This window comes from Pan paniscus, chromosome 3 (genome assembly GCF_029289425.2).
Source record: "Pan paniscus chromosome 3, NHGRI_mPanPan1-v2.0_pri, whole genome shotgun sequence".
NCBI lineage: Eukaryota > Metazoa > Chordata > Mammalia > Primates > Hominidae > Pan > Pan paniscus.
The window spans coordinates 145,827,181-145,840,533 of NC_073252.2; the positions used below are offsets into that span (position 1 = coordinate 145,827,181).

At 38.8% G+C, this 13,353-nt stretch overlaps 1 protein-coding gene across 3 annotated transcripts in view; it reads left to right on the top strand.

Moving 5' to 3' along the window:
* The window catches only part of ARHGAP10 (Rho GTPase activating protein 10), a 361,433-nt gene that overhangs the window by 238,707 nt on the left and 109,373 nt on the right, over positions 1 to 13,353 (top strand). For all 3 annotated transcript variants that reach the window (XM_034959225.3, XM_003815856.5, XM_008968883.5), the window contains 3 exons: positions 1,165 to 1,223; positions 10,851 to 10,956; positions 12,507 to 12,666. In XM_034959225.3, coding sequence (XP_034815116.1) covers positions 1,165 to 1,223; positions 10,851 to 10,956; positions 12,507 to 12,666 — 325 coding nt within the window. The remainder of the gene's footprint in view (positions 1 to 1,164; positions 1,224 to 10,850; positions 10,957 to 12,506; positions 12,667 to 13,353) is intronic.

The following is a 13,353-nucleotide window of genomic DNA, read 5'->3' on the forward strand; positions in this document are numbered from 1 at the left end:
TGGGAATGTGTGTTCTGCTTTTGAGTGGAGTGTCATTTAGGTGAAGGACATGCCAATTGGATTAAGTTGGTTGATATTTTTGTTCAAATCTTCTGTATCCTGATTTTTCTACTTGTTCTGTTACTGAAACAGAGAGGTATTTAACTCTCTGATTGTAGTTGTGGATTTGCCCATTTCTCCTTGTAGTTCTGTCAATTTTTGCTTCAAGTGTTTTGGGGCTCTCTTATTAGATCTATTAACATTTAATATTGTTTTGGCTTCATGATGAGTTGACACTTTTGTCAATATGAAATGACCTTCTTTATCTCTGGCAATATTCTTGGCTTTGCATATGTTAAAAAATTTTGTTTGTGCATCTTTGATTTTTTTTTTAAACATTTGAAGCAGAATTTCTGAGTTAACAGGATTGTAACCTTTTAAAAGTTCTTAATATCTTGCGAGATTACCCTCCAGAAAGGCTGTACAGACCGACACTTGTCTAGGTATTCTTTAAGTGTTTATAAAGCTAGTTGCTCTGATCTTTTGTAATTTTAAGATATGTAGCAAGGTGGACTGAACTGTAGCATTTCTGTTGATCACAGGATAAAATAAACTACCTTATGTAACTTGTTTTGTAGACTATGAAAATGCTGTGTATATTTTTAAAGTTGTCATCAATTTTATTTCATCTCTCATCTTATAGGAATAAAGATAAATTCTTATTTTTATAATATATTTAAGCAGAGAGGATTTGAGTTTGTTTAATCTTTTGTATGTATTTTGTGTGGAATCTTCAGCTAATATCTTAGAGATGAAGTTTCAAAATTGTTTGCTTACATTTGGTTAGATGGTATGTTTGGCTTTAAATACATTAATGTGTAGAAGGAAGTTTTATATATAAAACCAGATGTTCACAAAGGTACTTTCCGTGATTAGATATGAAATACTGTATGCTTAGGTCTAGTAGGGATTTGTGGCTGCCTAGGCTTTGATAGTGCATGATGCCAACAGCAGTTAATAAAGTGATCTGTTTATGTATCTTTTTTGATATGTAAAGGTATTCCCTAGGGAAGTTTTACACATTAATTAAGAAATGAATAACAAATTTAACATCCTTTCATAAAAAAACTCAGAAGTGACTTGTTTGGATTTATTTGATAATTCTGAGCTGTTCTTTTTACACAGGAGTCTTCCAGAGCCTCTCATGACCTATGAGTTACATGGAGATTTCATTGTTCCAGCCAGTAAGTATTATGTAAAGGTGCATAGGAACAGTTTTGTAGTTGGTAGTGAGCATAAACGAAAAATTTCCATATGAAAAATTCAACTTGTTATTGCAGTTTGTGTTAAAAATAGAAATCGCTTTAAATGATGTTTGGTGCCTCCCCTCATCCTTGGGAGGTGAATAAAAGGGACAGTATATTCGTTCATTTGTTCACATACATTAATTATTTCCTATTATGTTACTGAATATGTAAAGCCAAGACAGGATTCTTGTCCCATGAGACAATTCTATAGCAAGTACTGGGGCATACTTCTCATTATACTACAAAATGTACAATAATGGCATGAGCAAAATGCTGAGGGAACACGGAAGTATTTAATTTGCGAAAGGTTGTGGAGATGAACAGATTTGGAGAGATTAGTAGTTTGGAGGTGGCTTCACATAGAAAGATACTCGGATCTAAATTACAGACAGAAGGAATATTATGAGATAATGCCAGAACTCCAAACACTATTTGATACAGACTGAATAATATACGATCAAATGTTAAATGAAAAAGGCCTATAGTTGGTAGAATTTTGTGATTGAATTTTTTGTGAGTCATACTCATTTGAGGCTTTGTTTTCTGTTATATGGCTCACTTTCTATCTTTGACACGTGTTGTTTAATCATCATAGTCTTCTGAAGTACACTGGTGTTAGGTATTTAATAGTGAAGGAAATGAAGGTTGAGACATGTTAAGTAACTTGCCAGATTATAGGGAGCCTTATTTAAAATTCAGAACCCTAGTTCTACTAGCTAAAACCTGCAGTATTGGTTTTCACAGGTGCACTGACAGTAGCTGTAATTGTATTTTCATTTCCTTTTATTTTCTCCTCTTGGATGTATTCCATAGTTTAATCTGTTGAAAAACTTAGAGCATTCCCTTTGGGACCAATGTTACCGCTGCCTGAACATTACTTTAAATGTTACCTTCTTGTGAGGTCCTTGCTCCAGCCAGTGTAAAGGTTCCTCCTGTGTTGCAGGAAGGAGGAGTGTGTAGGCCCCATTAGACTCTACATATAAAAGAGGCTTTCGGAAAAGCAAAAACTGGTTCTATTCGTTTTTGTTTTCACATGGGGAGAGGATTTTTTTAAAAAGAGAATTTGTGAGATCAAGGGAGTGGGGGAAAATTTTCTTGGCAAAAACTCAAGTAAATGCTTAGTTGTTTTGATTTCTTCCCTGTGGCATTTTTGGCAAACTGGGGAAAGAGAAATTAAACTTAGTTGGAGGACAATTGTTTCATGTTGTTTGCCTTAGAGACTGGAAAAAGCAGAAGAGTGCCAATTTTAATCTAGAATCCTTTGAGAATTAGAGAAAGATAAAGTGATTATGGAATAAGGTTTTTTTTTTCCTTTTTTTTTCTTTTATTATTATACTTTAAGTTTTAGGGTACATGTGCACATTGTGCAGGTTAGTTACATATGTTTTAAATGACCACAATCATTAGTATTATTATGCCCCGTAACTGATGGCAGTGTTTTTGAAATTTGAATATCAGTGTGTTTTACCAAATGAAGAGGTTCCTAAGAGGTAGGAGCTTATATCTTAAGAGGTAATAAAATCTATGGTGGTAGAAAATAAGTTTAAAGAGTTTGTTGAAGGCATCTTTGAGCAGAGTGGTGAAAAGGATTGCAGAAATGCAGACAAGATCATCACCTGTTGGACCAGTACCTTGTGTTTTGCTTCCTGACTTTGTGGGAATGCTGTGATAGTCTTCACAGTGATTTGGATGACAGGACCGTCAGAAAGAAATACTGTTTCTACTGTAATCATTGGCATGGATTTGCACCTAAGTGCCGTTGTGGTTGGAATGGGACCTGTAGTAACTTGATTTAATGAGAAAAAGTACATGTACTAAATGGGTGTATTTTAGGGGCCAAGGTTTCCAATGTAGACTTTAAGTTTTTATTTTAATCTCTTGAGTACCCTTCTCTGCACTCATTGCCTCTTTTAGAGAGTGTGGGAACAGATCTCCTAATCTTTTGCATATGGACTTTTAAGTATCGAATAAAATAGTTACAGAAATCAGTGGCCAAAATTAGTCTCCCCTTTTGAATGCTGTTGGAAAATCGGGATTGTGGTTAAGCTGTCATTTTCCGTGAACAGTGACACAGCTTACCTTGTTTTGCTCAAGTGTCTGTTAGCTGAGCTGACTGCTAAAATTACTAAGCATCACAGCAGTCTTTGTTACCACCTCTCACACCAACTTGAAAACTAATTTTTGATTCTTCTCAGTCATGTGCAGTGGTTTCCATCTGTTCTGTGGTGATGAGATAGTTTCTTCTCTTCTACCCTCCCTGCTGAGAGTTCTCAAGGTTTCTCCTGGGTCCCATTGTTTTCTCTCATCAGTTTCTTTCCTGTAGTTTCCTGTTGTGAACCTCCGTGTTAATTTCTAGGGTTCATGATACAAATATAAATTTCATTTCTATTTTGTCACCACAAAAGGCACATTTGTTTTATGTTCCTTGTTCTGAAAAAAAGATCAACTTACTTTTAAAGGTTGACTGCATTGGAAAAGTTAAAACATTTTTTTCTTTGAGAAAATTAAGAGAGTTAATGTAACTTTCTCCGTTAGCTGAATTCCAAACTAAACTTATAAAAGGAACCTAGTAGACGATCCATCTTGGGGGAGACTATAATGGACTTTTGACATGGAAATTTATAAGACGAAAATGTAGTTACCTAGTCTATGGGGAATACAAAAGATTGTGTCCACCACAGGCCGGCATCTAGCTGGATGTCTTACTGCGTGATGTCTGTTACCTTTGAGAAAGTTGTAGGCTATGATCTGTGTGTCAGCCTTTTGGCCTCAAAGTCCTTGCTGTATCATTTTGATAAGAGTGGACTCATGCCTCAGGGTTGGAGTCATGGTGCTTAGTACGAGAATGACAACTAAAGGCTGAATGCCTGTTGTATCAGAAGAAAAATCTCTTCACTGTCAGTTAAACCAAAACACTTGTGTTGCTATGTTCAGTGTATTTCTTCCTGTAGTCAAGTTAGTTGGGAAGCAAAATGATTACCACAAAGGTCTTTGGTTATTTATCATGAGAAACATAACTATAATCGGATCCAAGACATTGGTGTTTACCTAACCAGAATGTTCTATCGTTTTTGATAAACATATCTGGGAAGCAAGACAAAAATCATGTGATTCTTGCTGGGGAAGGGCTTAGGAACCCAGGAACTAAGGGAACTGAATGCTTAGTGGCATGCCTCCCTCTTAGCTTGATGTATTCATTTCACGGTAGATACGAATGCCACAGGAGAAATGCAACACTTGATGTCTGTTGACTGAAGTCCTTTATCCCTTGGGAAGTGCTTGGATGGTTACTGCTAATGCCTTTCTAAAATTACAGTATCATTGACTTTTGACATTTCAATATTGAAATAATTTAGCATTTATCTGCCTCTGTGTCTTCGATAAGCTCCATGATCACATCTTTTTCAGTTTCTGTTAGTTGGCACAGCATCATAAGCAGATGGACATTACAGTGTGGTAGATGCTGATTTGTAGTTACACAATTAAAATGCCTTTTCCACTACAGTAAGCTCCTAATTCCCTGGCATATTTCAAGAATTTGGTATTATGATTAATTTAGTATCCTAGTTTTTTTTTTAAGGTAGGCTGTTCATTCTTTGTCAATCAGTAGCAATTAAAATAAATTGCATTAGCATAAGCAACTTTAGATGATTTATCTTCAAAAACTTTTTTGGAGTACCTTAAAGGTATTATGTTGTAGCTACATAGAAATGATTGCGAATAGAAAGCTCTGATGATTAATGTCAAAACAAGATAGAGAAAAAAATGGTTTTATTTTAAAAGCCCAGAGTATTTTTTTTTTGTTTTTGAAGAAGAGGGAAAAAGACTTGGCAGAAATGGATGTGTGATTTTAAAATAGATTAGGATGGGCTAGCAGGAGAGAGACTGAAGATAGTGAAAGGTTTTGACTCTATTTTTCTTTTTTTAAATTTTTTAAAATTATACTCTAAGTTCTAGAGTACATGTGTACAACGTCCAGGTTTGTTACGTATGTATACATGTGCCATGTTGGTGTGCTGCATCCATTAACTCGTCATTTACATTAGGTATATCTCCTAATGCTATCCCTCCCCGCTCCCCCCACCCCACGACAGGCCCAGGTGTGTGATGTTCCCCTTCCTGTGTCCAAGTGTTCTCATTGTTCAATTCCCACCTATGAGTGAGAACATGCGGTGTTTGGTTTTCTGTCCTTGTGATAGGTTGCTGAGAATGATGGTTTCCAGCTTCATCCATGTCCCTACAAAGGACATGAACACATCCTTTTTAATGGCTGCATAGTATTTCATGGTGTGTATGTGCCACATTTTCTTAATCCAGGTTTTGACTCTATTTTTCAAAATCAATTCCACTATTTTAAGAAATGAAGAATGTAATTCATAGAGTGTGGGAAACTGTTTCTCTAGCTTCTGTTTCTAAATAATGAATCCTAAAGTATTTAAACTAGGTTTTCACTGGAAAAAGATGATTATTAATGGCAAGATAGACTCACAAGTTAGTAGGTTTTTAGTGCAAAGTTTTCCAGACTTTTTAATTTTTGCAATATAAAATTCTTATCCTCAGTAGTTGTCCTTTTACTCCTTTGGAATTTCTACTATTTTGCAGAGTCTCTGCTTTAAGTCTATTTTTAAAAATCAAAGCTGTGAATTGAAATTGTTATATTGTTTTTATTTTCTCTAGTGTTGATTAGTATCTTGTTTTTTATACCAGATTAAGAACTGGATTATAATTTATTACCTAACCCTTTAGACAGTTGTGTTTTTGTTTCTGGTGATAAATTTAGTTTGTATCTAGAAGTTTTTTTTATGATATAGTATGATTTGGTTGTGTTATTTATGTACCTTTTAATTTCTTAGCCTTTTTGCATCCTTTCTGTTTAGCAACAACTGTCTTAGTGTCCTCAGTTGTAAAATATCATTTCTCATTCTCAAATACTATTATTAGGGGTGTAAACTGGAACAAACTTGTCTTTACAAACATTGGAAGCAATCTAAGTGTTCATAAAATCGATGGTAAGGTGTTCCATTTAGTGACACTGAAAAATATCCGTGATACATTAAAATAGGTTGTTTAGGCATTTCATTACCAAAAAAAGGAAGGAAAACTCTGCAGGATTTATACTTAAAATTTACCAGTTTATTTTAGGATGAGATTTATTATGGGTAGCTTTAAGTGAACTTTTTGTTGAAATATAACATGGGCTCAAATAAGTATACAGCTTAATGAATTTTCACATGTAATCAGCCCCAGATCAAGCAATCAAACATCATCAGAAGCCCTTTCTCTTGCTCATGTGGTCATTATCCACTCCCATGAAGTGTGATCACTCTCCTGACATTGTAGGTTGAGGCTGCAGCATTTGAACTTTATGTAAATGGAATCAGAGTATATTCTTCTGTATCTGGTTTCTTTTACTCATTTTGTGAGATTCATCTCTGTTGTATGAAACATTCATTCATTTTCATTGCATTCTGTTTGAAGAAGCCACAATAGATTTATCTGTTCTACTGTTAATGGACATTTGGGTTGTTTCCAGTTTTGGGCTAATAGAACGCTGCTGTGAGTATAGGAGTATGTGTCTTTTAATGAGCATTTATGTGCATTTTTCCTGGTTATATACCTACGAGTGGAATTTTTGGGTCGGTCATAGGGTATGTGTTTGTTCAGCTTTAGTAGATAACTGCCAAACAGTTCTTCAGAGTGGTTGAACCCTTTAATGATTACCATCTAGTTAGCATGTGGAAGTTTCAGTTGCCTCATGTCCTTGCCAAAGCTTAGTATTCATTTAAAGCCATTCTGGCAGGTGAGTATTACTCTTTCATTGTGTTGTTAACTTCTGTTTCACCGATATAGGTTTATTCTGTTTTCATAGGTTTTTTGGTCACTGGAATAAATATTTTGTGAAATTCCTGCCCCGGTCTTTTGCCCTTTTGTCAGTTGGATTGTCTCTTTTTTCCCTGATTGGTTTGTAGTTCTTTCTAATCTGATTGCATGCTGTTTCTTAGTATATATGTATTTCAGATATTTAGTACTAAGGTCATTTTCTCTGTGTTGTCCAAGATTTTAGTATTACAGGTATTTAACTTTTGTCATAAGGAAAACTATTATCCTTTTGAAAAAATAAATGCCCCTTTCTTGATCTGCTTTACCTCTCTTTCCCATTCTCTTGTGTTTTTTTGCTTTCTGAACAGGTGTTCTGAAATCCCACTCTTCTCCCCTTCTCCAGCAGCTCCCTCTTTGTTTAACCTCCTCATTTTAGTAGAAAGGGGCTCTCAGTTGATAAACCTGGTGATACCCAGGGCCCCTTAATCCCAGTGTTTCCATTCCTTGACCTCTCCTTACCTCTCGAGTCCACTGGCTGTGCCCAGCCTTTGCAGATTTCTTCTCACTTGCCTTCCTGATGACATCGAACCTCCCTGGTCCTCCCACCTCTTCCTCCTCCTTGGCTGCATTGCCTGCTTGACTTAGCCCTTGACTTCACATCTCCCTGTACATCTTTGGAGCCCTTTTCCCCACAGTGCCCTCAGTGAGCTTTCTGTAGAAGTTCGGCAGCTTTGTCCATGAGCTAGTGGTCACACCTCCTGGAGAACATTTCTAGCCTTGATCTCTAAAGCCTCCTACTGTTTCCAGCTACTGCTAAATACCAGCCATTTGAATGTCACTTCCTCCATTCCCTCCACCATCATCTCCTTCCTCAAGACAGCTTTGGCTGCTGTGTTTCTGTCTGTTGGTGGAATTGGCCCTGTTACCAGGCTACCCAGATGTGAAACACTGCTCGTCTCTGCCTTCTTCCTTCTGACCCACTGCTAGTCTGCCGCTAAAACCTGTCAGTTCTGCTTCTTCCATCGTAGCGCTCAAATAATAATAGTAACACGAACAACAACAGTACTAATGGCTAACAGTGATTGAGTGCCCACATGTGCCAGCCACAGAGGCTAAGTGCTTTATGTATGTTACAGCATTGAATCTCATAATGGCCTTTTAAGATATTGTTTCATTTTGCAGATGAGGGAGCTGAGGCACAGAGAGGTTAGTTAGGTAATTTGTTCAAGACCACTCAGCTATCAGTTAGAAGCAACGACTCCCAGGTGTAGTGACGGTCCTGACATACAATCTTTTGACTTTATGAGGGGCTTATTAGGATGTCCCCCCATCATAAATCATAGGGCATCTATATTTCTTTGTTCTACTTCCCTCTTTGTAGTTCTACCACCTACCTCACTCCCTTTATTTTTATTTTTTTGAGATGGAGTCTCTCTCTGTTGCCCAGGCTGGAGTGCAGTGGTGCTGCAACCTCCGCCTCCTGGGTTCAGGCACTTTTCCCACCTCAGTCTCCTGGGTAGCTGGGATTACAGGTGCGCACCACCACACTGGCTAATTTTTGTATTTTTAGTAGAGATGGTCTCACTATGTTGGCCATGCTGGTCTTGAACTCCTGACCTCAAGGGATCTGCCTGCCTCGGCCTCCCAAAGGCTGGGATTACAGGCATGAGCCACTGTGCCTGGCCGCCACTCCTTTCATTTCTTTTTTCTTATCTCCCACATAACTTTTCCCTCCTAATTAGTTCTTTTTCCTATTCTAATCCATCCTTTAAGAAAAATATCAGGCATACCTTCCCCAAATATAACTCTATTCATATCGCTTTCTTGCTTTGTTTTCACTTGACTAATTTAGAAGCCAACAGTGAGACAACTTCCTCAAACTGGCCTTTGCAGACCAGAGTTGGCCTCGGGCTACCTTTCTGTCTATACCCTCGAAGAGCTGTCTCTGCACAGGCTCTGTGCTTTTTGTCATGCTATTTACTGAATTTGGAATGTTCCCCTTGCCCCTCAGTCCTGCCTTTCCTTGAACCCTTCCCCGTTCTTCAGGACCCAATCTTCAAGGGCTCTCCATTATGAGACCCTTCCTGAGCTTCCCTGGCCAGCCCTAAGTGAAACTACAAAACTGTTTCTAACCTTCTTTTCTGTCAGCAGTAAATTTAGAACCTAATTCTCTTTTGTCACTTCTTTGACGCCTGTGAAAACTAGCAAAATCTTCAATAACAAACATTTTATTGATTTATTTGATAGTTTTCCAATCAAGAACACAATAAAGGGAATTGGGGTACACTGTTAATAAGAGCCACGTATAATAATTCCAAAGTTTGGGGGTTAAGGGAATGTGTTTTCCAGGGCTGTTGGAACAAAGTACTTACTACTAACCAAGTGGCTTCAAAGAAGAGGCATTTATTCCGTCACAATTCTAGAGTCTGGAGGTCTGAAATCAAGACGTTGGGAGGGCCGTGCTCCCTCTGAAGGCTGTAGGAGGGATCCCTCCTTGCCACTCACAGCTTCTGGTGGTTGCTGGCCGTCCTTAGCATCCCTTGGCTTGTGGGTCCTTCATTCCAGCCTCTGCTGTGACAGGACAACCTCTGCTGTGCTGCCTGTACACGGTCACTATCCCTCTCTTTGTTTTCTTGTAAGGATGCCAGTCATATTGGATGAAGAGGCCCCACCCTACTTCAGTTATGATCTCATCTAAACTGACATCTGCAACAGCTCTCTTCCCAAATAAGATCGTGTATTAAGCACGCCTTTTTATTCTGATGTTTTGACATCTGGGGCCTCACTGACCCGAGGAAACTGCCCCTCCCAGGGCTGGCCCATTCCTGGAGATATTAAACTTCTGCAGGCTTTTCACACGGAACTCTCCAATCCAAAGCCCCGTGACCCGCCTCCCTACGAGCCTCCTCTGCGGGCCCTTACACTACAGGCTGTACTCTCCTGCCCTTGTCACTTCAGTCCCGAGTATCAGCAACTAGGGACAGCCCTTGCGCTGCAGTGCCCACTGAAGTAATTAAACCAGCCGGTCCTCAACCTGCGCACCCTGCCTTGCCCATTCCTTCCTGCAGAAACTACAGTAGAGGCTTTGCCCGCATTCCCTGTTCTTCCTCTGCCTCTTGATCGACGCTGGTGCTTCCCCACGTGGCTGTGCACAACATGCCATGCCGTCTGTTTCTAGGGCTCTGTGAGTCTAAACTTTTCCCTTCCTGACAGTCATTTTCATGCATGCCTTAGCATACCTGATGTCATTAAATCCCAAGTACAGTTTAAAACAGCCACACTGCGAGTTCTAAGGGCTAGAACTTCAACATATTTTTTGAGGGGGTTATCCTGTTCAACCTGTAACATGCAATAGCCTATTTGCTGATATTTTACTTGCATTCCATTGTGGCGTGACCCAGTGACTAGACCCCATCGAGTAAACGATGAACAGACATGAAACGCAGCATGTCAGAAGGAGAAGCTTAGCAGCTGTCCGTTCTGTAATATAAACCAAGGAAAAGGCACCGATTGCAGCCACACTGAAATTACCTCATTAGGGGAGGCATGAGAAGATTCATCATAAGGAGAAAGATTTTTTTTTTTCCTTTTAACGGTGGCAAAATATGTTTACATTCTCCATGTTTGATAATCTTGAACAGAGGAGCTGTTGTCATTGTCTTGGGAAATATATTTGATTCTGAGTTCTCTATTAACTATTGTTTTCTTTTTCTTTATTTTTTTATTATTATTTTTTTTTGGAAGAAAGCGGCAGCCCAGAATCTCGTGTTAATGCGATCCATTTCTTGGTACACAAACTGCCAGAGAAGAATAAAGAGATGTTGGATATTTTGGTGAAACACTTAACAAAGTAAGCCTCTTTTTCTTCGTTTTAACTTTCTTCACTTTGCTCTAGGTGCTGGGTAGTGCTCTGGGATTTGTGACGGGTGGAACTGGGGACCACACCTGGAAGGGCAGGCTGGACGTTTGACTCATTGTGTGTGTTTTGGATAAGACTGTTGAAATATGCTTTCATGAAGCTGTATAATTATTTGCTTAACGTCTCTGCCAGCAACTCAGGGTTTGATTTGAAGTGAAAGAAGAGAATATTATACATTACCCTATACACAGATTCTGGAAGTGTGAATATAAGTTTGTTAGAATATTTAGCTTGGTTTCACACCTACCTACCTCTAAATTTGAACATGTCCTTTAAGTTGGCTTAATTCAATAATGGGTAGTTATTTTATAGATTTCATTCTCTTTTCCTCCTCCTTTTAAAAACCGGCAAAATCAAATCAGTGGAGAAATTAGCCCTTTCTTTAAGTATAGAGATCATTCTAACTGTAGAATTTTAGACGTGAAAGGAAGCTGAAGAACGCTTTATTTTAGAACCTTTCTTTTACATATAAAGAAAATGAAGGTCAGAAGATACTGTGATTTGCCAAGGGTCCCGCTGCTAGTTTAGCCATTTATTCATTTGGTCAACAAATATTTAGTGAATGCCTTTCTTAGGTGCTAGTGGATACATAGTTGAATGAAATAGTCTAAGTCCCAGCTTTCATGAAGCTTACTTTCTAAGGGAAAATATGAAAAACAGATTACAAATAAAAATATAAAACAGCTTCAGATGATAAATAGCAAAAACACAAAGCAGAGTAAGGGGACAGAATATATTGAGTGTGAGACTATAAAAAATGTTATGCAAAGGCTTTTTGAAGAAGGTATCTTTGAATTGAGACCCGAATTAAGTTGCAGGGCTGCTGAGAACAGTTGTCTATGTGATTCACTGCACAATGATACTGGGCTGAAAGAGTGATTGTGGGTGCTCTGACCAAAGTCTGCATGCTTTTACAAAGGTGCTACTCAGTCTAGTATTCCTTGGAAGCAAAAGTATAATATTCTGGGGAAAGAGTGAGTTTTCTAAGAAGAGGGGAACAGTAAACTAAGGCTTTTGGGGGAAGCAAGATTAGCACATACAGTTGGCTCTTTGTGAGTCCTGCATGGGCAGATTCAACCAGCTACTGATCAAAAATCCAGCATTCCCTGTGGACATGAGGGTTGACTTTTTTTTATCCATGGGTTTCCTGGGTTGACTTTAGAACTTGCACATCTGCAGACTTTGGTGTCTGCAGGGATTCTGGCATCAATTCCCAGGGGATACTGAAGGCCAACTGTGCATGGAATTATTAAGAAAGCCATTGTGGTTAGACTAGAGCACCAAAGAGAGGGAAGTAAAGGAGTAGGCAGGAGCATCTGCATGGAGGGTTTCTCAGATCTGGTTATTTCAGAGGTAGATGTTGAGGGTGGTTAAGTCTCTTGACCCCTTGCTTTTAAGGAAATACAGAGTTGCAGACTATTTACAGTCCACAATTTTTGCTCCTTTGGTTAAACAGATTCCTCCCCCCTTACCAATTTCAGTGTTTCAAATCACTCCAAGCAGAACCTGATGACCGTGGCAAACTTAGGAGTGGTGTTTGGACCAACTCTGATGAGGCCACAGGAAGAAACTGTCGCTGCCCTCATGGACTTGAAGTTTCAGAATATTGTTGTGGAAATCTTAATTGAAAACCATGAAAAGGTAAAAAATTTTTTTTTCTTTAAGAGACTTTGTTTTCGGCTTGTCGCCATGTACTACACAACGATCCTCTTAGATTTCCCTTTTCTCTCTCTCTGTTTAAAAAAATTCTTTCATTCTCACTATGATGAGCTTGGTTCTAAGAAGTTCTCATTGAGCTTCTGTCTCCTGATGGAGTTCCATAAATCTGAAATTTATCTGGTCTTTTGTTATCTCGCTGGTTTAATGAAGAAGCATTTAATCCAGATATAAGTGAATATCAAGGCAATTGTGAACTATTTAGGACTTTTGTTGCTTTTATTCCCATCTTTGGATTTCTCACTCAAATTCTGTGTGGCACAGCAACCCTGTACTCTTGATAAAGTTAGGGCTTTGCAACTTACAAGAGAAAATAAGGCAAATAAGGTTGAAAGGATGTGAGATGGGGCCAGAGGACCATGAGCATCATTGAGAGTAGGGGTTGAGGGGCAGTGAAGCCAGCCCCTGCTCTGCACCTGGGAAACCGCCTGCCTTGCAAAGAGTCTTTCTGGTTACACCTAGCTGTTGTGAATGACAAGTAAAGGAGGAGAAGTTGGGGAAGGGTAAACTCTTCAAATATGCTTAGGCATTGCATCTGGGGAGCAGGGAAGGGTAAATATTCCTGGGGTGTGGTGGATGGGGTTGACTCAGGTGATCCACGTTGGGGTGAGC